This window comes from Nyctibius grandis, chromosome Z (genome assembly GCF_013368605.1).
Source record: "Nyctibius grandis isolate bNycGra1 chromosome Z, bNycGra1.pri, whole genome shotgun sequence".
NCBI lineage: Eukaryota > Metazoa > Chordata > Aves > Nyctibiiformes > Nyctibiidae > Nyctibius > Nyctibius grandis.
In genome coordinates this window covers 78241183-78266380 of record NC_090695.1, presented here as the reverse complement: position 1 = coordinate 78266380, position 25198 = coordinate 78241183, and the positions used below count along the sequence as shown (strand labels likewise).

General features: G+C 43.6%; 1 protein-coding gene across 1 annotated transcript; it reads left to right on the top strand.

Moving 5' to 3' along the window:
* The first annotated feature begins 353 nt into the window (after window positions 1–353).
* FAM81B (family with sequence similarity 81 member B) lies at window positions 354–24862 on the top strand. The gene is made up of 9 exons (XM_068422960.1): window positions 354–562; window positions 975–1035; window positions 2063–2383; window positions 8015–8133; window positions 13523–13652; window positions 16283–16389; window positions 19744–19879; window positions 22142–22337; window positions 24756–24862. Exons 1-9 carry the CDS (start codon window positions 354–356, stop codon window positions 24860–24862), a joined length of 1386 nt encoding a protein of 461 aa, XP_068279061.1.
* The last annotated feature ends 336 nt before the right edge of the window (window positions 24863–25198 follow it).

The following is a 25198-nucleotide window of genomic DNA, read 5'->3' as shown; positions in this document are numbered from 1 at the left end:
TTTGCTGCCTCCTCAGCTCTTCCCCCTGTGCTGATCTGGATGCAAAGATGGGACCGAGTGACTGGGATTGGGGAAAAGGATCAGAGGAAAGAGCAGGAGAGAGGGACAGGAGAGCAATGCCTGTCCTGTCTGGTCATGGAAGTCACTGGACCAGCACGGCTGCCCATGAAGGGTCCGAGGGGAACTCCCTGGGACTCCTCAGGAGGAAACTGGCTGCAAGGCAGGTGAAAAGGCAGAGAGGCTAAGGTGAATAAATCTTCAGAGATCATACATTTAAGTCCTTTGCAACTCCTTAGCAAAGTTTAGGCTGAAATGGAGCCATTGCTCTCACACTGCTGTACACCAGCGGAGCCATGGTGCACATGGCTGGCTGCGCGCACAGCAAATGCAACGGGGTGAGACTTGTTTCCGACTTACCTAAGAGTGCATCGAGTTACGGTGCCCTATTCCACATGTACTATGGTCTACAATCATGGTCATGGACAAGTCAGGCAGGATTTTGTAACTTGTCAAGCGGCCGTAACCAGGCTTCGAGCCTAAGTCTTGAGATTGACTGTGGAGGGTAAGCTGTACATCAGTGGGCTTCACTGAACTTACGTTCTCATACAAACATTTTCCTCTAAACCTTTTTTTTTTTTTTTTAAAGATGCTTTGTAAGAAACAAGATGCTTTTGAAAACTGAAGGGGAAAAAATAAGTTGTGGACATGCTTCGTTTTCAACCAGTGACTTGTGACTCTCTGCAAGTAGAAGAGAGCTCATACAGCCTCAGCCAGTCATTTTGATATTTAGAGTTTTTACCAAGAAGAGACTGAAATTAAATGTTCAGATCTTGTTCGTACTTCATGGCTGCCGAAGGTTATGTTTATTTTAAAACCTTAATTGCTGACAAATGTAAAGTAGCTCCTGGTACACACAGACATAAGCCAGCTGCAGAACATCATTACAGCCCATATGGCTGTAAAATTTGTTGCAGAGTATCCTTAGGCGCACTTCAGTCATTAAACTGTCATCTTCGCATTTCGTGTATTGATCAAGTAGGGTAGCTGAACTCTCTTCTCCTTTCTCTTTTAAAAATTATTATTACATCAGAACTTTTATTTATAGCAGTCTAAAAGCAGAGATAAAGGGAAAATGCATATGACTTCTTTCCCAAATGACTAACTGGTATTTTTCTTCATCGTTAAGCTACAGGGTTTAGCTGAACTGCGTGATGAAAGGGTACTTCATATAGCATTGAGAGCATAAAAAATATGCCATTCAGGTTAAAGTAAAACATAAAACAAACTTCATTTTCTGGGTAACATGCACACCCAAAGTTCTGCTGCAATTAAATCTCTCTCTGGCTTTTTACAAAAAAGTGAACGGTGACTCTATTTTCCCTCGAACTCCAGATTGATATCTAAATTGAGCTTCATTCTGTACCTGCCAGTTTCAGATCCTTGCAACATCCTTCCTCTCTTCTATACTTCTATGCAGTTTTACTGAGCATATTTGAGCCCCTGGCTCATTCCCCTGGGTTTCAGCAGGCAGATGGGGAGGGGGTAGCTGTAAGAAAACCATTAGGCTTTTAGACTTCTTTCCAGTGGGTAGGTGTAAATAATACAAAGGAAAACCAAACACAAGTGTTGCTGTACTTGGCATAAGCTCTCCTGCCCGTTCTCAGCCAGCACGTGTGCCTGGGGATGCTCTGCACGAGCATCACCGTATCCACTGGGGTGTTTTTGAAGGTGGTCACTGTGTGTGTTCATTTTTGCCTTTATTTAAAATGAAATAGGAAGAGCTTAAAATGAGGATTGCGATGAGACATATTATGTAAGTATCCCAAAGCCTCTAAAAATAAGCCCAGGTTCTTAAGCTGTATGGGTTTTGCCTAACAGCTGAAAATATGCCATTTATGTCACCAGGGCCATTAATGGGGCCAATAGCAAATGTTAGCCCTGTGTTGAGAGGTTGTTATTATGACTGGCATTGCAGGGATGCATAAGCAATCCACGGGAGCATCAAAGCCCCTGGTACAGTGGATAGTCTGGATGGCCGGGGCTGAGACAGGTCCCACTGTAGACAGAAGACCACCAGCACTCACAACTGTTGGTTGCTTGCCATGACTGGTGTGACACTGGGGTTTTTGGTGTTCGCAGGAGAGACCCTTCCCCTCCTCCTCGCCCCGGAGACAGAGCTCATCTGCTGGAAGAGCGGTTATCCAGCCAGGAGAGGACCACGGCTTTTCTCCTCCGTCAGGCTTTCCAAATTAAAGATGACATCGTCTCCTACCTCCAGGGAAGCAAAGGTTATCAGCACAGGGAGACCTCTGCCCAGCGGCTGCTGGAAAACCACATCCAGACCATTACGATCATCCTTAAAAAGCTCAGCCAGAACATTGAGGTAATACATGCCAAAGAACATTTCCCTGCTTTAGTGGTGCAGGTCTAGCCCATGGTCCATGGAACACTAATATTGGCTTCAGGAGCAGAAAAGTACTCAACGTGACCACTATGTTTTGGTTAAATTCTGCTTTTTCTTGTATAGTGGCACTTGCAGTTACTTGTGAAAACAGAAGGGAGGGGACTGGGGAAAGTAAAGTAAAAAAAGGGAAGTGAAATGAAATAAAAAGTAGATTAATGAGTTTTGGGGTTGTTTTATTTCAAAGGTTCAGATTCTATTTGCTTTCAGTTTGTTGGAGTGTGGCAGATGATTGTGTTCAAGGGAAAATAAGGAGTAAGCTGTGTTTTCATCTGATATATAACATCAAGACTCAACTTTGAGTTTACTTCTTAGTTTTCCTGATGCAGATGTTTTACTACTTTACATAGCTTCCACATGCAAATGTAATAAAATATTACAGAATCAGAGAATGTTAGGGATTGGAAGGGACCTCGAAAGATCATCTAGTCCAATCCCCCTGCCGGAGCAGGATTACCTAGATCATGTCACACAGGAACGCGTCCAGGCAGGTTTTGAATGTCTCCAGAGAAGGAGACTCCACAACCTCTCTGGGCAGCCCATTCCAGTGTTCAGTCACCCTCACTGTAAAGAAGTTTTTCCTCAAATTTAAGTGGAACCTCCTGTGTTCCAGCTTGCACCCATTGCCCCTTGTCCTGTCAAGGGATGTCACTGAGAAGAGCCTGGCTCCATCCTCATGACACTTGCCCTTTCCATATTTATAAACATGAATGAGGTCACCCCTCAGTCTCCTCTTCTCCAAGCTAAAGAGACCCAGCTCCCTCAGCCTCTCCTCATAAGGGAGATGTTCCACCCCCTTAATCATCTTCGTGGCTCTGTGCTGGACTCTCTCTAGCAGTTCCCTGTCCTTCTTGAACTGAGGGGCCCAGAACTGGACACAATATGGACTCGATGATCCCAGAGGTCTCTTCCAAGCTGATTAATTCTATGATTGATTCTGATTGATATTCCAGATACGGCCTCACCAGGGCAGAGTAGAGGCGGAGGAGAACCTCTCTCGACCTACTAACCACACCCCTTCTAATACACCCCAGGATGCCATTGGCCTTCCTGGCCACAAGGGCACATTGCTGTCTCATGGTCATCCTGCTGTCCACTAAGACCCCCAGGTCCCTTTCCCCTACGCTGCTCTCCAACAGGTCTGTCCCCAACTTGTACTCATACGTGGGGTTGTTCTTGCCCAGATGCAGGACTCTACACTTGCCCTTGTTATATTTCATTAAATTTCTCCCCGCCCAACTCTCCAGCCTGTCCAGGTCTCTCTGAATGGCTGCGCAGCCTTCCGGTACATCAGCCACTCCTCCCAGTTTTGTGTCATCAGCGAACTTGCTGACAGCGCACTGTAATCCCTCTTCCAAGTCATTAATGAATATATTGAATAATACTGGTCCCAGTACCGACCCTTGAGGGACTCCGCTAGACACAGGCCTCCAACTGGACTCTGTCCCATTGACCACCACTCTCTGGCTTCTTTCCTTCAGCCAGTTCACAATCCACCTCACTACCCGATCATCCAGACCACACTTCCTCAGCTTAGCTGCGAGGATGCTGTGGGAGACCGTGTCAAACGCTTTACTGAAATCGAGATAGACCACATCCACAGCTTTACCATCATCTATCCACCGGGTTACGTCCTCATAAAAGGCTATCAAGTTGGTTAAGCATGACTTCCCCTTGGTGAAGCCATGTTGACTGCCCCTAATGATCCTCTTATCCTTGATGTGCCTAGAGACAGCACCAAGGACAAGTTGTTCCATCACCTTTCCAGGGATGGAGGTGAGGCTGACTGGTCTATAGTTACCCAGATCCTACTTCTTGCCCTTTTTGAAGACTGGAGTGACATTTGCTTTCCTTCAGTCCTCAGGCACCTCTCCCGTTCCCCACAGCTTAGCAAAGATGATGGATATTCCTGAAACCCTTCACAAAGCTCAGTGCAGATTGGAGTGGAGGTTCACATTCACATTTTAGTTAAATTGACTGATGATTCTGTGCTGGAAATGCATTAGATGCCCTTTTTTCTGGCTAAAGATCTTTGATTATTTGCTATTATTTGTCAAATTTATATGTGAAATTTACCAACACCATTTGCCTTTTCTTTTTGGACAAAGGTGTAAAATACAAAAATATCATGACATAAACTTCTCCAGAGATTTGTTTTGTCCTTTGAAGTGTTAGATGTTTTGAAAATGTGACTAAATTCACAGTACATTTTGTTTTTCACGCACTTGGAGAAATACTTGATCTTCTGTACACTTATCTTAAGAAGTATGCAATCATGGCTCACCTGAAATTAATCTGAATTAAAACTATGGTCTGTGTTCATTTCATACTGATTTTATTTTCAAGCTCTTGATACTATGGTGATAAGCAATGCTACAAAACCTCTTACTAATTTTAGATAATCCATTCCTCTAACCCTATCCAGATCAAGTACGTACACAACTGTTTTGCTAGAAAAATGCCTAAGATGCCATCAGGATCTAAATCTAATCTTTTTCCCTGGTTGTAAATTACTTTTCTCTAGGTCCTAATCTCAGGTGTGTGTTTGCTTGTGTATTTTGGTTGCGAGGCTTTGATAAGGATAGAGCATGGACAGTGCAGAAAACAGCACAGTGAGACACGTCAATCAAAGCCACTACAGAATTGGTGGAAGTTTAGAGAATTGCTCCTGGCATGCAGCAAATGAGCTTGGTTGAGCAATGTCAATTTCTCAAGAATTTAAAAATTAAAAAAAAAAGGATCTGCCAGGAAATGTGACTCACTCATACTCCAGATCTTCCACAAAGCAGGAAGAATGTTCTTCAAAAAAGCCTGCTTTGGGGAAGATGTTGGCATGCCATTGCCAGAGCAAGAAAAATGCCCTGGCTGCCGCTGCATCAGGGATGTCAAAGCAATTAGTGCCAGGTGGAAAATGACCCTTGACAAAGACATCCTTCACAATCCCAGGAAAGGATTGCAAATTGCAAGAGAAAAACATTGATACTAAAAACCTCGGGGCAGAGTGGAGACATGCCTGACATCACCTCTGATAGCAACCATAAGATAACCGTGTCTCAGCTGGGCGGTTGCACACAGACCAAGGCTGACCATCAGTCACAAGCATGATGTTGTGCACGTGGATCTCTTTTGGTGATCTCTGGGACAGGAGGGCTGCCAGGAGCCCGGGGAACTACCTGGAGAAGTAGAATATCTATTTCCCTCAATGAACAGGAGGCTGCTGCTTTCCATCCTAATGAACGAGCATCTCGTGCTGCTTTTGCCAGCGAGAGAGCAGTGGTCCCATTCTGTGCCTCCATCTTCGTGGATTTGTGGCATCAGACTGTCATTGTCAAATACACTGCCAAACGCGCGCTTGAGTTGTGCAGTGCATTCAGCCCTTTGGGAACATTTGTTTTATGACGCAGAACAAAAATAGGAATACCTGGTCCCAGCTCGGTGTTTCAGCTATCCATACTCTGTGTGCAGGGGAGCCAGGATTGTCCAGGAATACCTGCATAAATGACAGATTTGAGTTAAATCTCACTCCAGACTTATTGCAGCTTTCCGCACTCACCTGTGCCCCACCTTTGTCAGACACTGTCTCCCTTTGCTGGAGAAGCAGGACCGTGGTGCCACACAGGGACTCTGTGCTGGGGGTATTTGCATGTGCCACTGCACCTTCCCTGCTCGCAGCAGACCGGGAAATGTTTGCCCTGACCCTGTTTGCAGGGGCACGGCTGTAGGGGAAGAGGGTCTGGTGCTGCATCCAGACACATGAGCTCGGGGTATTGGTACAATTCTGCTGAAACCCAGCTGGACTGTCCCTGTGCCCTCTTGCAGTGGGACAAGCCTGCATGACCCACAGGACAAACCCATCTGCAGCAACTTTGCCAAAGTTTAAGTATTTGTAGCTGAAATTTTCATTTATATTTGTCCTTTCCTGTTTTTTTTTTTTTATAATTCACTCAGTGAGAAACATTTCAAATAAAAAGGCAATAAAAGCCACTCTTTTTGCACAAATAGGGTATTTGCATAAAAAAAAAGGGTAAAAGCTGTGCTTTGACCAGGTGAAGTGACATGTAGTGCAGAATTACCCTGAAATATCAGCCCCAGGCCTCTCCTTTCAACCTGAGGAGTAAAATCGGGACATTTTACAAATCATGTTTGTGAGGTCGCACCTCAAATACTGTGTTCAGTTTTGTGCCCCTCACTACAAGAAAGACATTGAGGTGCTGCAGCAAGTCCAGAGAAGGGCAATGAAGCTGGTGAAGGGTCTGGAGCACAAGTGTGATGAGGAGCGGCTGAGCTAACTGGGGTGTTTAGTCTGGAGAAAAGGAGGCTGAGGGGAGGCCTGATCGCTGTCTACAGGTACCTGAAAGGAGGTTAAAGCGAGGTGGGTGTTGGTCTCTTCTCCCAAGGAACAAGCAATAGGGCAAGAGGAAATAGCCTCAAGTTGCACCAGGGGAGGTTTAGATTGGGTATCAGGAACAAGTTCTTCACCAAAAGGGTTATCAAGCAGTGGAACAGGCTGCCCAGGGAAGTGGTGGAGTCACCATCCCTGCAGGTATTTAAAAGACGAGTAGATGTGGTGCTTAGGGACATGGTTTAGTGGTGGGCTTAGCAGTGCTGGGTTAACCGTTGGACTCAATGATCTTGAATGTCTTTTCCAACCTAAATGATTCTGTGATTCCCCACCTCCGCTCCTTATCTGTAAAAGGTCACAGCTGCTGCACAAAGGCTTCCTAAAATTAATGTCTGTGACACGTTCAGATACCATCCGGATGAGACACTTCAGAAGAGCCTGCAGGGTGGTTACTCCTTCCTTCTGTAGATCAGACTTGTAATGCAACAGATCTGAAATCAGGCCACATACCGAACAATAAGGGTAAAACAAGACATTAGAGAGCTGTGTATACTGACCCGCATCCATGTTCAGGGCTGGGTGTGTATATCTGTAATGTGCTGTAACAGCAGGTCCATGCCTTCACCAGAGCCAAGACCTGCCCTGTGCAGACTGCATGTGCTAAGGACATGCTTTCGTACACGCCGAGTGCAGTGCATTAGCTTGGACACAAGCAGTCGTGCATTTGCAGCGTGGGCAGACTGGGCTCGGTGTGTAGATCCTGAGCCGGTCTCTGCTCCGCCTTGTCCACCCTGCAAAGCCTTGCTGCAATGCCCCCAGGCTGCTGCAAGACACTCAGCTTGGCTATCGACTCCCTCCTAGAAACACGTGGTAGCCCCTGTTGAAAGGAGCCTGACTTAAAAAAACCCAGTGTGTTATTTATTATGGGCCACACTAATGTTTGAGGGGAACAAAATTATTCTCCCAATTTTTACATTTCCTAATTTTTGCATACTAGACTTTCCAACATAAAGCACATTTTAAGGGAAAAATGGCCATATTGTTTATGCAGACATAAATTTTTGAAAGACAAATACACTGTTACTTTCTCCAAGAAAGAGAAACGAGCTTTTAGGCCTGCTGCCCTAAATGGTGCTTTAAAACTTATTTTGAAATGAAAAAAATAACCAAAGCGGAAAACCAAAAGTGCATTAATGGTCTTGAACTTACAGGTTTTGGAGAGGCAAATAAGAACAAGGGATAGTGCCACAGTAGAAACTAATTTTGCTGTTCAAAATCTGGACCGCAAATGCATCCACGGTCTTGGAGACCTGCGTGGAAGAGTGGCAAGGTGAGAAATGCGTAACGGCCCTCATTTTCATCTTTGCTAGTTGATTTGTGCAGAGCAGATTCAGAGTGGGCATGAATGTACTTTGCACTCATTTTATATCTCCATTTTAGTGCCAGATCTGTGCTTCGCACTCTTCATGTTAGAAAAATTATCAAGCCAGGGAAAAATAACTGTATTTTCCTGTCTCGTTCTTCATCATACACTTAACATTTTAGATAATTTTTTCTTCTCCACTTTGGCTAGACTTCATCTGAAGTGGTGATTTTTCCTACTTAAACTCTCTTGTTGTTTCAATAAAATCTTTACTTCCTCTCTTGGAAAGCAGGTCTTGTTGAACAAACTTTATTTCTTCTTTTAGTGAGCTTATAAGTTCTCATTGGTACAAGTAATTGCATGTGCATAACATAGGTGCACTTGTCTGGAGCACTTAGCAACACAAAATATTATGATTAAAAGAAAGACAAAGTGAAACTCTGCTATATAGCATCAAGAGAGCACATGGATTAAGAACTGTCTGAACTGATATATCAGAAAAAGTAATAATTAAGGAAGAAATCTCCCATAACTGGTGCATTTCTACTGTTTTTTTATTTTTTTCCAGAAGCCAGTCATATGCTTTTCATATAAAACACTGCTATTGACATTTGTGGCTAACAAAAAAATTGGTCAAGTGAGGACAAGGTGGTAATTGAAAATAACCAGGAATATTGGCAATGTGGGCTGATTGAGAAAAAAATGTATTTTATAAACTCAATGAGAGACTGTTCCACTACTGAGTGGCCCCTGAAAAATTTGGGGAAGACGGCAGATAAATAACTGACCATGAGATCTTACAATGATACAACATCAGAAACCCCAAGAGTATGATCTTAGACAAGAGAGACAGAGGACCCGTAAATAGGGAGGTTATTTTAGCTCTATGTATGCACAGAGATTGATACCGGAATGCTGTACTGAGCCCAGAGTTCCCTTTCTGAAATTAAAAACTTGATATGGTGTAAAGAAGAGGCAGGAATGTGATGGTGGAATGAGGAAAATTTCTGGCTGAGAGAAGTATACATCTATGTGTAGTTTATTAAAAAAAAAGTTAAATCCAGAGATGTCTTCATTTCCTTGTATAACTACCAGGAGAGAAAGGGAAAAAAACATAGGATACTGAAGGACTCCAGACTACTGCAGAGAGACCCAAGAATCTAAAATGAGAAGCTGAAGCCAACACATTCAACGATGGCAGGAAAAAGATGGGGTTTTTTTAGCCTTGTGCCTGATTAGCATTGGAACAAAGTAGGAGGTGATCCTGCAAGAGCCTCCTGAATGTTTTCAAATTTGGGTCGGTAGACTCTCCAGACGATATGCTTTTAGCGAAGCCATAACATTCGATGAGTGAAGTGTCTCCCTCCTCTTTTCCCAGTGTTTTCCTAGGTATGATGCTTCCCTTCATCAGCTGCACCAGGGCTTGCTCCCATCTTCTGTGCTGGAGCATTTGTCAGCAGCAAAGGAAAGCAAAAGCACTTGGGGAAAACAGGGTAATTTTTGGGGGAAAAAAAAAATGACCCAACCACTTCTACTTGTGTAAAGAAAAAAAACCCCAAAACCAAAAGAAACAAGAGGTCAAACAGTTGTGGAGGTCCACAACACCTTTTATGAAGTCCCTCTTCTTCCTTCTTGACCATTTTTTGGGTGGCCTCTCCCACGGATAGAAGGGAGGATCCCAAAACACACGTATGCAATTACACACAAAAAAACTATCATGAGGGCACCAAAATCATCATCTTATGATGCTGGACACTAAGTCTTTAGACCCCATTTGTTTTCAAGGAGAGGAAAAAGAAAACACCAGGTTTTCTAGCTTCACCAAACATACTGGTAGTGCAGAGCCAGAGCTGGTGTTTTAGCGGCATTCCAACAGGAATATTATAACACAGTTCTATGGGAATGATTGCCCCTAAGCTAAAGCATAGTATAGTATTATGTGATTCATGAATCATCAGCACTTTCCTGTTTTTCTTGCTGCTGAAGTTCCCCTCTGGAAACACCAAGCCTTAACTGCGTACCTGCCCCCAGCGTCGTGGCTGAGGGGTGAGCCAGAACTGACAGAGGACTGCCATCACAGTGATGATTAATAATTTGATTTTTCACGTTTGATCCTGAGTTTCAGGATTTAAAATTTCTATTAAAGAGAGCTCAGAGTTGCTGGAGACAAATGCACATATTCATATAATTGACATTTATTGAACTAAGAGAAATCTTCCAATTGCAAACTTGAAACAACAATTTTTTCTTTTGTAGCCTAACCTTAATCCAAGACTATCTGTGATGAAATGAACCTTAAATGGAGCCACTGCTTTTTTCCACAGCAGATGATTCATCCTCCTGTATTCTGCTGTGTGTAAAGGATTAATGTGGATTAGCTCTTGTAATTCAAATTGTGTCTGTTCTTTCACTCTGTCTTTCCCTGAAAAATAGATTAAGACCTCTTGCCAGCTACTGAAGTGGTTGTCCATTAATTCTTGGACCTTCTGACTACATTTCTACACCGTGTAAACATTTATGTGTCAAATAGCAGTGATCTTTCTTTGGAAAAAAACTGCCTTCAGCATCTCCGCTATAGTGGCATTCCCATTGAATTAACCATATATTTTATTTGTATTCTAACTCTTAATAAGAATTCCTTCGGGCATAGGATTATGTATTACAGTAATAAGAATTAGGTAATCGACTGTAAAAAAAAAGCAGCACTACTGATAAATATTAATTCATTCTCTTCAACCTCTCTGACAAAAGAATAAACGAATGCACAAATGAGTAAACAATGCACTTTACACAGATGGTTATATTGCACTTATTTTTCTCATGAACTTTTTTGTTGCTCACAGAAAAAGTCCAAGGTAGCGCTAGACAATCAAAAGCCCTGGTGTGTACCTGGGAAGTTACTTGACCCTTCAGAAAATGCAATACTTCACCAAGTACAGTAGTCCAATATATACTGTTCCTTCCATGACTGTGGAGGATAAGGCTCCTTGAATGTATAGCAGGTAGCTGTATTCCTCTCTCTAATTAAATGCTTTGGTATAACCATCGGAGTCTTTTATTTCTTTATACTTTTTAATTTATATGCAAATCTCATAAGAGCATGCTTTCTGTGCCGTTCCCAGTCCATCTGCACTGCTGCTTGCATACTCTCCAGCCTCCGCTTTGTGGGACTGGAAAACCATGATCTCACCGTAAGCTGCAGAATGTCTCCGATGTGAAATATCAAATTAGAGCAAGATTTTAGCAAGTCCCGAGTATACCCATTCTCTTCAGGACTCAATCTGCCAAACAGCAATAATGCATTTAACTCCTTTGCACATAATGATGATATTGTGTCTAGGGAAAGTAAGATCTGAGCAGGACCAGAGATTTAAGGCACATCAGCAGTGCTGAGGGTCTTTGCAAAGCTCGCCACATCTGCAGGTCCCCAGGCACAGCTCTGACCTGCCAGGATACACAATAATGCAGATGTAGTTGCATTAATCCCACGCTGCAAGCCTAGTTCTCGGGCTTTTAGGATCCTGTTGTCAAATCCTCTATTTTTAAGTATTCTCTGCATAGAATATTCAGGTTTCTTTCTCTTGCAACTGATGTTATGTCTTCTTACTGCTACAGATCCATTAATCCTCCTCTTTCTCACACTGTGCCCTTCTTGCAAAGCCTTGTAGTTGCTGCCTTGAGGTGGGATTTTCCCAAGGGAGCAGTAAGCCCAAATCCTCCGATCTCTGTTGAAAGAGCTGGCCTATGTGTGAGTCCAGTCAGCGTCAACCTTGCACCTCAGCTGCAACCTCGTTCCGTTTGTGCACGTGTACCTGAACATTTCCACCCAGCCTGGCAGGCGCAAGGAGCCCCCGACACCCGTGGTGCTGCCTGTCCCCATCCCCACAGGGACTTTCCATCCCGTGGGACCATGGTCCCCCTGCACCCTCCTCTGGCTGGCTCCTGGCTTGTTTTCTAGGTTTGCAGCCGGAGGAGCTGTGATGACAGCCACCTCTGGAACAGCCCCATCCCTCTCCCGATCCATGTTCACCTTCTCTGTTATTTTGTAGTTGTTTTCCAAATCAATGCTTTCTTTTGATCAAAGTTCTGGTCTTTGTACAAAGCCTCTATTATCTGCAGTAACTTTTTTTTTTATTTCCTTAATCTACATGCTCTGTAGGTGTATCACAATATCTAAGCATCATCAGGAGATGACAAAAAGCTGGTCTATTTAAACTGTCAAAATTTCTCTTTAGATCCTTTATCTGCCAACAGCACCAGCTTTATTCGGTGGTGGTGCTTTGGAGGATAATTTCTCTGGCATTTTAAAACTTAGCTGTTTTCCTCACTCAGCTTCTATTCTGTTCTTTATACTAAATTGTGCACTACTTTGTGGCCTTGGGATATTTTTTTCCCATGCTCTTGTTTTAAGTACTGGGGCAGGGGGTTACCCCTGGAGGGCCAGCGTGAAGAAGGGATGCAGGAGGGGAAGTCTGTGTCTCCTTGCCCGTGTTAAGTATATGTATAATGTTATATGTATATTTACATAAACACTAAAGAAAGTCTTCTTGCTTGTGTTAAAAAATATATATTTTGTATATATATATATATGTAAATGTAGATATAAACACTATATGCACACAATGTATGTGTGTATATATATATACTAAAGACAGAGGCTGAAGCAGTCATTCACACTACCTGGAAAAGGTAGCTGGTTCAATGTTATTCAGTCCCTGGGCTACTCAATTAACGCTGCCACTCTCAAATCATTCATTTGTCCATTTTAAATATGACAAGATATTTTGGTGAATGCCACTGAAACAGTAGAAATAACAAATGACAAATGCTCCTTACAAAACCCCAAGTTCTTTTGCTCTAAAAGTGATCTTCCCCAACACCCGCGTCCAGCCATCGGAGGCTGCAGGCTGGGGTGGCTGTGGCAGCAGCACGTCATATCTCCTGGTAGGCATCCAAAAGCTCGGGGTGCTCGGAGCTCAGATCAGCCTCTTGATTTGTACTTCAGATTTAATTTAATTTATTGAGACTGGATAGGGGGAAATCAGGGGGAACTCGGGTGGCTCCTGAAGCTCTCCCAGAACCCACGGGCATTGCTGCTGCAGATAGGGCATTACCTCTGGCTGCCTCCCACCTCCTCACCATCACTTCCAGCAGCATTTCAATGGGCAGTAAGGTCTGGAAGCAGAACGGGGACTAGGGTTGATGCAACGGGGTGTCTCTGCCTGTTTGCTACTTGCCAGCATGGTACCAGGGGGCTGGATTTGGTCTGGCAGCAGCACATGGAGACCAGCACCCGCCTTCAGCCACCCTCCAGCATCCCCCCGCAGAGGCTCTCCTGTCTCTGGTTTGACTGCAGATGCGAGGCAAGCATTGCGAAGCTGTCGGGAGACATCGGTGTGATCAGGCGTGAGGCCCAGAAGACTGATAAAGAGGTTTATGGCCTTCACTCTGCCCTCAAAAATTGTGTTAGCGATTTTGAGAAGAAGGTGAGTAGAGGAGCCGACAGTAAAACACCTGGTGAGTGGTGACCATGCATCTCTCTCTCTCTCTTTTTCTCTCTCTCTCCCCCTCTCCAAATTGCTGACCAATATTAATGACTGATACGGTATTTGTACAATATGTCAGGATTTTTAGTAAAAAAATAAGTTTTCCATGATACTGTGGAATGGTAGTGGCATTTGTAGTAGATGAAAGGTAATAACAGGTAATAAAAATATTCTAGGATTTAGGGATCCCCGGATCATAAATGGCCCATTACTGTTTCTCAGTATGATTTATAATCAAGTGCTTCTGGAAATTTCTGTTGCAGGTATTTTGGAGCTAAAAAAGGCCATCTAAATCTGCTGGTTTTAAAATGGTGGCAGGGAGGCATCTAATAGGATATATCTAATTCCATATTAATTTTGGCAATGTTTCAAAGGCTTTTGAAAATATAACACTGAAAAAGTTTACAAAAATGCTGTTTTCTGTGAAAGTGGTTTTTTTCCCCCATGGACTGCGTAAGCCAACAGCAGATAACAACCCTTATTGCCTATCATTCCTTATAACTGGGCTTTCCTTGCGAGAGGTCCACTATGCTCAGTAGCAGTTTTGGAGCCTCCAGCAGGATCAGGAACATTAACAGGAATATTTCAGAAGAATCCAGCTGTATTGGAAAATCCACCTTTCTAAACCTGCAGCATGATGGTTCTCTCTGCTCCTGCTCCAAACTAGACATCGTCTGTGCCTGCCAGGATTGAGCAGATACGAGACATTCAATTTCTCATGCGCTCTGGTGTCTAATATAATCTCATTACCGTGTTTTGACTGCAGCTCTGCTGCACAAGGCACAGTGCCAGTCATCGTGTACCTTGTCTACCCAAGGTCCTCTTCTCCGAGGGAAAATTACTCATGACAGAACTTAAATGAAGATATCTTACCTGGAATTCTATTAAAAGACACTGTTTGGACATCTGTCTCCTTGAATACTTATGAAAAATGTTCTTCTTCACCTGGAAGCAGGGAATGGAGCAGGTGTGTGTGTCAGAGTCACACGAAACAGTACACCAAATCATGTAAAAATAAGTCAGGGTAGACATTGAGCAGGATGCAGAAGAAATTTCCTCAGTTGAAAAGGGAAAAAATTATTCTCACATGATTGCAGGAAAGAAGAAAGGAAAGGATTTCTGAAAAGAAGTCATTCATTGCTGTAAAAAAATAGAAGGTACCAAGTCAATGTAACGAGTCTCCAGTGGCACCTTTTTGACATTGATGTGCCATGGCTACCAAGCAGGTGGTGGCTCCTCTTTGCCAGGAATTCTTGTGCTCATTTGTTGTTAAATCTCTGAAGAAAACTGCTGGGATTTCACATCCCCTTTAATTTATTAATTAACCAGGGGTAGGCATGTTGAATCCCAAATCCCTCTCATCAGACTGCCCTTCAAGGTCAAGTGCCTACTTGCAGCAGCAGGTAACATCACCCAGGTTGTGCAGGGAAATCTCCTGGAGCGGGATGTCCTGTGAGAAGTGGGTTTCTGGTGGCTTCCAGTCTCCCGAGTCACTCGCACTCCATCTTCCAGAGGCACATGGACATCCAACTTCTCTTGAAATAGCGGATGCAGTTGCTGGAGCATCCACAGTGTTTCCAAACTGCTCCACTGCACTGTGCCACTGATGCACCTATCAGAAGCACTCAGCATCACACTTTCACAGCAACTGTGATGTGCAAAGTCAGAAGTGTGCAGATGATGGACGAGCAGCTCAGGGCCCCAGCTTGCCAGACCCTCCAAGGGCTGAAATTGCGACTCTTAGATGGGATGTTTCCAGCTTTTCCTGCCCATAGGGCCCAACATGGCCAGGCCACCACCGCCAAAGGGGAGTGCACACATGTCCATCCGCACAGGACATGAGGTGCTTGGCTTCACCAGGTGTGAAGGTTCTCTGTATCCCAGCGGAGGGTCCTCAGTCCGTGGATCAGGATGCTGAAGCAGTCTCTCTTCCCCTCACCCCAACAATGAATGATCCCGTGAAAGGGGCACCTCCAACCAAAGATGTGTGGGAGAGCATCAGGTACCTGGGACATCCCGCAGCCTAGAGAGCACGGGGCTGCGCAGAGCTGGGGGTGAACACCCCAGCCCGGATGCAGTGTGGGGGCAGATGCTTTGGACGGGGTTCCCCAGGTGCCATCTTAGTGCTGCAGACACTGAAGCATTCGATATCACGGATGAACTTGTTCTCCCTTTGCTCTTCCTGGGATCCTGTTAGGTGTTGGACAGCCAACGCTTTGCGACACGCACATGCTGTCAAGGATTTGCCCCTCGGTTCCTGACACTGTTGGGGAGACCTGAGCGGCACCCAGTGCCTTGTTCAAATAAACAGGGCGTTGCTTACCCACGCATGTAACAGTGAAGCCTGCGTCCACAAAGACTTTGACTTCAGCAGGTCTTACAGCCTTGGTGACTCTGAGATCAAGCCTTCAGTCTTTACTGAATGAAATTATTCGTGAGAAAACCTTTTTTTTGTGTAGCTGTACCTTGATGTCAGCCGTTTTTTTCCATGCTTGCAATCATAATGCATATTTAAATGTAAGTGCTCATAGTCTGGCTCATAAAGGCATTCTCTGCTGAATTCTCATTAGGTAATGCAGCTATTAGGGAAGATAGAGACTTCCAACTCTGATCAAAGCTCAAATTTAAAGACAGTCCAGGGAGATCAACATCACGAATTGCAACTTCTGGATTTCAAGTAGGTGATGGAGAGTTTTTCATTATGATAATTCACCCTGAATGCTTTAGCGTGATGAACAGGTTGCCATGAAACAGCAAAACAAACCTGTTAATTAACATCCATTCAAAACACTAAGAGAAGGTTAATGAAGATCTATGCCATAAAATAATGAAAATACATAATGAAAGTGTATTGTCTTGCAAGCTAATTGTTAAAATGAGGTGCTAAATGCCACCCTGTAAGAAGAAAGGTATGAAACCAATTAACTTTCCATGCTTAAAAGAAAGGCACCAAATACAAAGACGCTATTTACCATGATAATCAGGGCTAATTCGTGACCTGCCTAATGTGCAGAACAAGAGATTTCCTTTATGCACCTTCACCATCTGCCCATTTCTGAGTGAGCCACCCGCGGGGCAGGGCTGATGGTGGTGGAGAAAGGTGGGCACAAGGCTGAAGTAGCTGCACAGCCTCGTGTGCCCACAGATCTGTGATTTATTTGTTTCTTATTTATGCAGCACATTTTTCCTGTTCTAGCTGCAGAAGCATTTTTAGGGTGCCGTTTTAATCTTGATGAGTCTTAGAGAGGAGGGAGCTCCAGGGAAGGATGCAATGAACAAAAGTATCTGGCATCCATATTCAGAACAATGCAAACCAGCCCAGCATTGAATAGCAGAGCCAGCACAAATAATTTAAAATTGAATTATAATAATCCTGCATAATGATATTTCAAAGGCAATAGTTTCACTCCTTAAAATGGTGAAGTATTTGAATAAAGATTTATTTTAATTAAGATTTTATCTGAATTGTATTCAGAAGTACAAATAGGCTAGAACTTTAAACAGAATAAAGTTCTCATCAAGAGAACAGGAAAAGGAATTGGGGTGAACAGGGAAACAACAACTAAAGTGGGAAATGAATTAAAATTGGGAAAAGGGAAGGAGGAACAGGGACACAGAGAGCAGTGAGCGATGGAAATTAAGGTGATGTGAAAGGGACAAGAAATGAAACAAAAATAAGAGGGAAGGAAAAACTGAACAATGCCAGAAAAGAAATAAACTGGAAAACTGAATTGAAGTAAATGCAGAGTTTCTGAAAAGTTAATGAGACCTTACTGAAATTGTCATCAGAAGTAGGAAGCTTGAAAAGAGGTGGCTTTCAAGACACTGAGATGTGCTGACATTGCGTACTTAACATAAAATCCCAAACACTTATTTACTAAATGTTGAGATTTTATTCCAGTCAATATAAAATTCAATTAAAATGGCATGCGCTTTGGGGAATGTCTGTCTTCTTTTATATTGCTCCTTTAAAAGTCTACCAGATTTATGTATTCATTTTACACAGATGAAATAAAATTTAACTTCTGGAACAGACTGAACATATCTTGGCATGTTTAAATCAGCTTTGAAGCCCAGAGTTACCTCTTCAGTCGGCATGCAGCTGTCTGGGACCCAGTTGTCTTTGACTGCAGTCTGGCAGTTGTATTGTAAAAGTACAAACTGATATTGTTACTGAAAACTCTGTTCATTTTTAGGTTTAAATATTTCCTTCTTCTCCTTTTTGCCTTTTTTGGAGAAATCGGAGCAAAGTCAAATGCCAGCTGACAGCTACACAAAGTTTGGTTTTGAACCTTTGAACAAAGCTGACCATCAGTTCTGTCATTCATAGTTAATTCATCTTCACACATTAAAACGATATTCCCCAGGTTTGTTCAGTAAACTTAAATAATGGCATGAGACCTTTGTTTTATGCCTGATGGCTTATACATACATACATATATACATATATATATATGAAAATAACCACAGGAAAGATCTATCTGAAGAGGTACCAGTCCTGTGATTGCCTGCTGTGGTGGTTGAACAGAGCTGTAACGACCAGCCTGTTCACTGATCCTCAGGTGTGAAGATCCTGCACCACGAACAATGCCCTTAGGGCAGGTAGCGGTGGCTTTGGCAGAGCACTGCCTCCATCCTGACCCTCTCCAGAACAGGGTTTGGATGGTGATTCCTGCTGTTCTGGCCAGATGGCTCACTGTTAGGTCTGAGAAAAGCTCATTACACCTCCCCTTCCCGTGCTCAGATGGGATACTGGTCTAAATCATCAGCATAATATCACAATATCATTTTATTTTCTTAAGAACAAAGATCAGAGCTCCAGGAAGGAAACACTGTCTGCGTGTTCATATGTGTGTGGTAGGACTGTAACTGATAAACTCAATAATTCAGGTTCTTATTCTTGAAAAATCAAATCTTAGAACTACTAAAATGAGTAATCGTGATAAACTGACCTAACAGACTGCTTGTGTAGAAGATCTTGAAAAGACACTTGTCTATAGCAAACTGCGATAGCACTGAGAGGCAGCATTAATTTTTTTTACCACATTTACAGTGACTGCTGATGGTAATTATCACTTCATTAGACTGATACAGAGCTGCTATCAATCACTTGGTATAAAAAACCACTTTCACTCCAACACCCTTTTGAAAAGTGATATTAAATATTAGAAGTGCCATAAGCATTAAGCCTAGTTATAAAATCCTGCTCCTTACCTGTTGGTTTGTATCCTAACTGAGGCCCAAACAAGTATCAAGTGATCATTGTTTGCATGCAAACATGTGTTAGAAACTAATGCAATTACATTAAAATTTTTCATGACACTCCTATAGTCAGGTCACATGCATAAGCATGAAAATTTATATATATGACTACAACTTGGTCCTAAGTTCACATCTGGTCATGGTTCATGTTGTGAATTACATGTTGCAGCACAAGAAAGGCAAAATCTAAACCACACAGTTCCCTTTAACTCGGCGTTTTGCAGATTCGATCCCAGCAGCGTTCGTTTGCCACTCTTGCCTGTGGTTCCCTGTCTCCTCCCGGTGCTGCCTGCTCTGTTCCCTTTTGGAGGGCGTTCACATTTCCATCCAACTTCTGCCTCAAAGGCAGCTGTGCATTCTCTTTTTGTTTGTAATCTTTTAGTTATAAACTTCTCTTATCCTTATGAACTTCATTGTCAGACCACAAGTGATTTTGCTGCTCTCCTGGACGAGCAGCAGCGCAGTCGATGTTCAATAGAATAGTGGGAGTTTCTTCATCCACTTCAAACAGAGTTAATTCAAACAGGAAATCAACATTTTTCAGCCCTCAGATATTTTCCTAAAGTAGACTACACTACAGAAATCACATTTTGGCATGTAGGTACAAACATCAAGGTAAGGATTAATAAAATAATTGAGCTTAGGGCTTGTTAGGAAGCTATTGAGGAGATTTGGAGTAATTTAAATGATTTACTCAAATGACTCAAGACTCCCCCATAACACTGACTAAACCTTACTCTTGTTACTAAAAAAATAATCATAATTTTAGGTTGACAGGCATTCTAAGTGACTTCAGGGATCAGATACAGACACATCGGAAGTGGACAGATGCGCAGTTGACACGGACTGAAGAAGATCAAGCCCAGCACAGGCATCAGCTGCTTAACTCTGTGAAGGAGAGACTGGTAAGACTTTCCAGGACGGCAGCTGGGGGCACTGGGGTGGCCTCCAGCCCTCCCAGGAGTGGGAGTGAGACACACTGCTCTCATCACCTTGGTCCCAGCAGGTACCAAATCACACACCCAAAAAATGAGACCTAACACAAAGCCAGGTGCCTCAGGACAGAGCCAGCAAATTAATGAGTTATGAAAATCATGTAATCGTATTTGGAAAGGATATCTGGGAGCCATAAGGTTCAACCCCTCGCTCAAACAGGGCCAACAACAAAGTCAGGGTTTCGTCCCGGTGATTTTTAAGTATCTCAAAGGACAGAGATCTCACAATGCTCTGGGCAGCCCAGGAAATAAAGCGTTCCCTGATCGTGGCACCACTTCACATCCGTGTCACCCCGATGTACCCGACAATGACTTTGTCCTGTCCCAAAGCAAGCATCGGTGCCACCACTGAACAGTTCCATTCACTGACAATCTCAGGAAAGGAAGGGATCGTCTGTGCAAATTCCGTCTGGTTTTAAACAGAGACAAACCCTCACCATCCTGCGGTCAGTACATTAAAACGCGGCGCGTTTATGTTCCGCAGCAGCAGTTAGCGCTTGGCACAGGACCAATGCTTTTTAATTAATTCCTTCACAGCTTTTAAAGCTTTTCCTCCTTTGCTGTGTGCTGTTCACTCTGCTTCAGAGTTCAAAAGCGATGAACACACAATCACCATGTCTTAGCACCAGGATGAAGGATGCTGATCAAAGACCAGATTCAGAAGTTGCTTGGAACTAAAACGCTCCCCAACTTTAATCTCCATTTATCCTGCCTGATGTTGATCTCTTGTACTCAACGCAACCACCACTTAGTGCAGCCAGGAAGATATTAAAAAGGTTTCTGATGTGTCAGCTGCTGCCTCAAAGCTACTGCTTGAATTCCCTTCTTCTGCTAATAGTTTTTGTGATTGTTTAGCAGAAAACACACCAATATATGTGGTAACTCTCCCCTAAAGGAGACTGCTGTGCCAAACAACGCAGCACTAACAGGCGTTAAAGCTTTCAAAGCTGCTCCTAGGTAGGTTGAATAAGAACCATATCTGGTTTTTCATGCATGCGTACATGTACACACAGGCATGCACAGTGCTTGGAACATCTGGTGGTCCTCTGGATGTCACCTCGGTGGAAGCACAGCTCAGTCCATGGAGCTGAAGGACACCTCACCATGAACACTGGAGACAAAGCAGCTGGAGATGAGCTTCCACCCGTGCCAGGAGGACTGCGGTCCCTGCTCAGCAGTGGCCCCGGCAGCGCAGGCAGCTGCCTTCAGCAGCAGTCCTGTTTGCATCCTTTCATCAGGCTGGGAGCACATGCAATGCTGCATGTGGCCGGGGCTGCACGGACTGGGGGCCAATGGATCTGGCAGGCTATGTGCTGGGCATGGAGCCATTTTGGGGGTGCAGAGCAGCAGCTCGGTTATTCGCAGAGCTTACCCACCCTGCCAGCCCCCTGCACTTCACGGCAATGTTTCTAAACTCAGAGCATGTTTCCACCACCACGCTAAACTCTGTTTAGGTTCAGACCGCTCTGCCAGGTGTGCAAACACCTTCCTTGGAGGCAGAGCTGCCGCCTTGGGCCCACAGGACTCACTTGGGCTGCAGGGGCTAAAGTAGGTCACAGGGTTTTGATCACACTGACCAGACTTGGAGTTGACCAGAGGACTCAGTGCAACCTGAAGACCAAGGAAGGGGTGGGCAGCTGCACAGCCTGGGTTTGAGCACCCCTCTGAGGAGGGGGAATTGCCACCAAGAGCTGTGCAGAGCTCAAAAGTGGGAGAGGACTGCTTGCCATCCCTCAGTTACGCAGCTCTTGTGGGGCTCAGCCTCCTTATTCACGCTGGCAGGTGGGCTGGGTTTATGCCACAGCGCTGCACCCCTTAGGTCTGGAAGCTTCAGCATGAGATGGGCGCATGAGAGCAAACTGAAAAGGTTGTTTGAGTTGCCAGTCTGTTGTTGCCAAGTGTGACAGCAAATCACTGGATTTAAAAATGAATAAGTAAATAAAATAATAACAAAAAGCACCTTTGTCCTGGCCCAGCCCCTCTTTCACAGTTTATTTGGTTGGTTGGGGGAGAGACAATTGCCATGTACTCCAGGGTACCAGACCTCACCTGCATTTATTAAGTGCTGTTATGAATGGGATGAGGAAGCAAGACTGATTGCACGCACGGCTGGCAGGAGGCAGGTTAATGTGGGCACATTTAAAATGTCTTACCTGTGTTGTGTATTTAAAGGAAAGAGCAGAAAAAAGAGTGGAAGAAAAGCTCCTGCTTCTGTCACTGAAGCTAGAACAAATGGATAAACCACAGAAATATGAAAAGCAGTTGATGCAGATAAAAAGAGATGAAAAAAACCTACATGCAAGAATCACCAGATTTGAAAGACAGATCTGGAAGGAGCTTGAGGAAATGCAAAATGAATACAGATCAGGTGAGGATGGGCTTTCATGCAATTTATTTTTAAAATAAATTTGTACAGTAACTTGCTGCTCCAGTAAAGATAGAAAGACATTAAGATGACTATTTCTCTCTCCCAAACCCCATTTACAGAGGTGTATGGGTTAGCTTGCTTGTCTTTGCAAACAGCCAGCATGACATTTCCACACAGGTTGCTTTCTCTTCCTAAAAGTCTCAAGGTAAGATCATTTAAAAGGCAGTTTTAGAGCACCTATTTCTCCCGTTAGCAAGGTTACCAACCTTCGCTGGGAGGCACAAGTCACTCCCTTTTGCACAGATCCTGCTGCAGAGGTCGTGTTTGATAGTTTTATGTAACTTTCATCCTTTACTCCCTGTTCTCAACCAACAGTATCTGGAGAAAGAGGCACCTGGATGAGTTACAGCTCCCCGCCACAGACCATATGTGGTGCAAGTGAACAGAGAAGTGGTTAGATAACATTGCTGAATACATGGCAGTGGCTTCTTATGGGGACAGTCACATTAATGTAACTCACAGAGCATGAACTACGTTACCAATCTGAGGTGATTCTAGCTGTTTGACTTTCAGCAGCAACCAGAAAGGCTTTCACCTGGCACCAAGCACATGGCCCTCAGAAGAAAGATTTTGCCCACTGTAATCTATCCCGTGTCACTCAAACCCAACCTATTGTAATGCCCTCCACCTGCAGCTGATAACGGTAACACAGCGGACACACTGGGTTATCCAGAAAAAACACTCAGCCCTCTCTTCAAGGGAACAGATGGCTGAAAATCATTGCAAGAGCATCACATCTTACGTGTTCTCACTTGAAACTCAAGCGTCTGGTTCTCATCTTCAAAGCTGTTTGTGATCAAGGACCCCAGCTCTTTACTTCAGCTCCAATTCCTTAATTATCTGCAACCCACCTACAAGTCCTGCTCCAAGGCTGTAGCAAACCAAACACTAAATTAGCTAAGGTCTTCATGCAGCTTGATACGGGAAGGGTTGGCTGTCTCCAGGACCATCTGAGCAAGCACAAGACAGCATCTCAAAGAAAGCCGTGGCAAAGAAATTTCAGAATTAAAGATTCTGGCGCTGAAAGGAGAGAGTTCTTGACTTCAAATTCCTGCCTGCGGAAATTAACGACAGAAGAGATCTGCCAAGAAACTTTGGTCGTGCTTGTGTTCAGACTCAAGTCCAAGGATTGCTCCTTCCCATCGCAGTCCTGTGGCAGGGGCTGACCCCCAAAAAGGGGGAAAAGAAGCCACTGAAGAGATGCGGAGCAGCACGAAGGGCAGAGAGGCAGCTTCTAGACTGTCTCAGAAGCTGTTTGTGCTTCAGCACAGATTGGCATCTTGGATATCAGAAACATGTCTGGAATTTATAAAATTCTAAGCACTATGCAGTGATTTGGTTGAACACTATCTGACTGTAGCAGTGACAAAATTAATCTGTATTAAACAACTGTTCCAAAAGCAAAAACATGTCATCAGGTGCCATGTTACAATAAGCACTTAAGAAAAAAAAAAAGGGGGGAGAGAATTAATTTTAATCCACTGTTAGGCTGCTTGCTTGCTAGAAGTTAACACCTATGTGACATGCTGGACAAATGTGAAGAACGACTATGTTGTAATTTGAAAGTTACTGCACTCTGGAAACAGCTAGGTAACAGCAGGTCACAATTCTACTTTTCCAGTCTTTATTGAGTCTTTATTGACAATATTTGACGGTACAGTGGTTCAAAAAAGTGCATCAGCTGCTCTGTATCTCTGTTTTTGGAAAAAAATTGTGCCTGCACACTCCCATCTCTCTGCTTTTATACACCTATATACACATGCACAAACACTTAGCCAGTGAAGCTGAGCTCTTTCTCACAGAAGTGCACAAGAAAACAGCATCCATCTCAGATGAAGCGTAACTCTTATTTGCAGTTGCTACAGCTCTGGGAGATCTGTGGCACCAACCCTGCTATCCGGTAGGCAGACTTGCAGAGCAACAGTGTTAGTATCTGACGGGAACACAGAGTCTTTGATTCAAAATAAGGACTGCAGACTTAAAAAAAACCAAACCAAACAAAAAAGCCCAATACGCAATGAAAGAACAATATGTTTTAAGGGTATCAGTACCCTTGGTTTTAAAGACAGACAGTATTTTCTTTCCTCCACACCACAAATATGATGTCAACTGCAGTTTACTGCTATGCGTAATCATGCTTGGTATTGTCCAATGTATTGGAAGATACGATTCCTATAGCAAGAAGCTTGCAACTTAAGCTGCTAATACATGTCTACAGTATTCACTAAAATGATGAAATAGAGTGGATTTAATGTGCTCTGTATTAAATGTGGATCACAAACCTCTGCAAAAAAGAAGAATCTTTTAATGTACTGAAAGCAACCACTGTTTAATTAATTGTTCCTATTCTTCTACCAGGATTTCAACCCATTCACGAGTCTCTGGAGCTGCTCAAACAAATACAGAACACCAAACTGAAACTTGAAAAGAAGAAAATTCAGAAAGACATGAAAAAGATACAGTGAAAGTGTTCTCCCAGAGGACTGAATACCAAGAGCAAGCCTTGTCCACCCTTGCTGGTGCTCTCTCCGGGGAGCAGCAGCACTGAGTAAGAGAAAGAAGTAACCTTTAGACACACCTCATTTTGTTTTCCCCTTTCCCTGTAGGATGTTGTCACTAGTTATGATACCATGAAGCCACAAAAATAACAACTCTAATACTAGCAGTCATTTTCACACCAGTTTTACAACAGAGTGCTTCACTGTAGAAGAAAAGTTAAAGTTTAAGGATTGACTTAAAATTTTACAAGCAGATTTCATACAAAAGTATTCCTAGTATTTAAAGGACTTCAACAAAACAAG

Coding starts and splice junctions, on each gene's coding strand:
- FAM81B (XM_068422960.1), top strand. CDS start 354: ATGGTGCACATGGCTGGCTGCGCGCACAGCAAATGCAACGGGGTGAGA. Junction 8,134..13,522: donor CTGCGTGGAAGAGTGGCAAG/GTGAGAAATGCG, acceptor GTTTGACTGCAG/ATGCGAGGCAAGCATTGCGA. Junction 19,880..22,141: donor ACTCTGTGAAGGAGAGACTG/GTAAGACTTTCC, acceptor GTGTATTTAAAG/GAAAGAGCAGAAAAAAGAGT.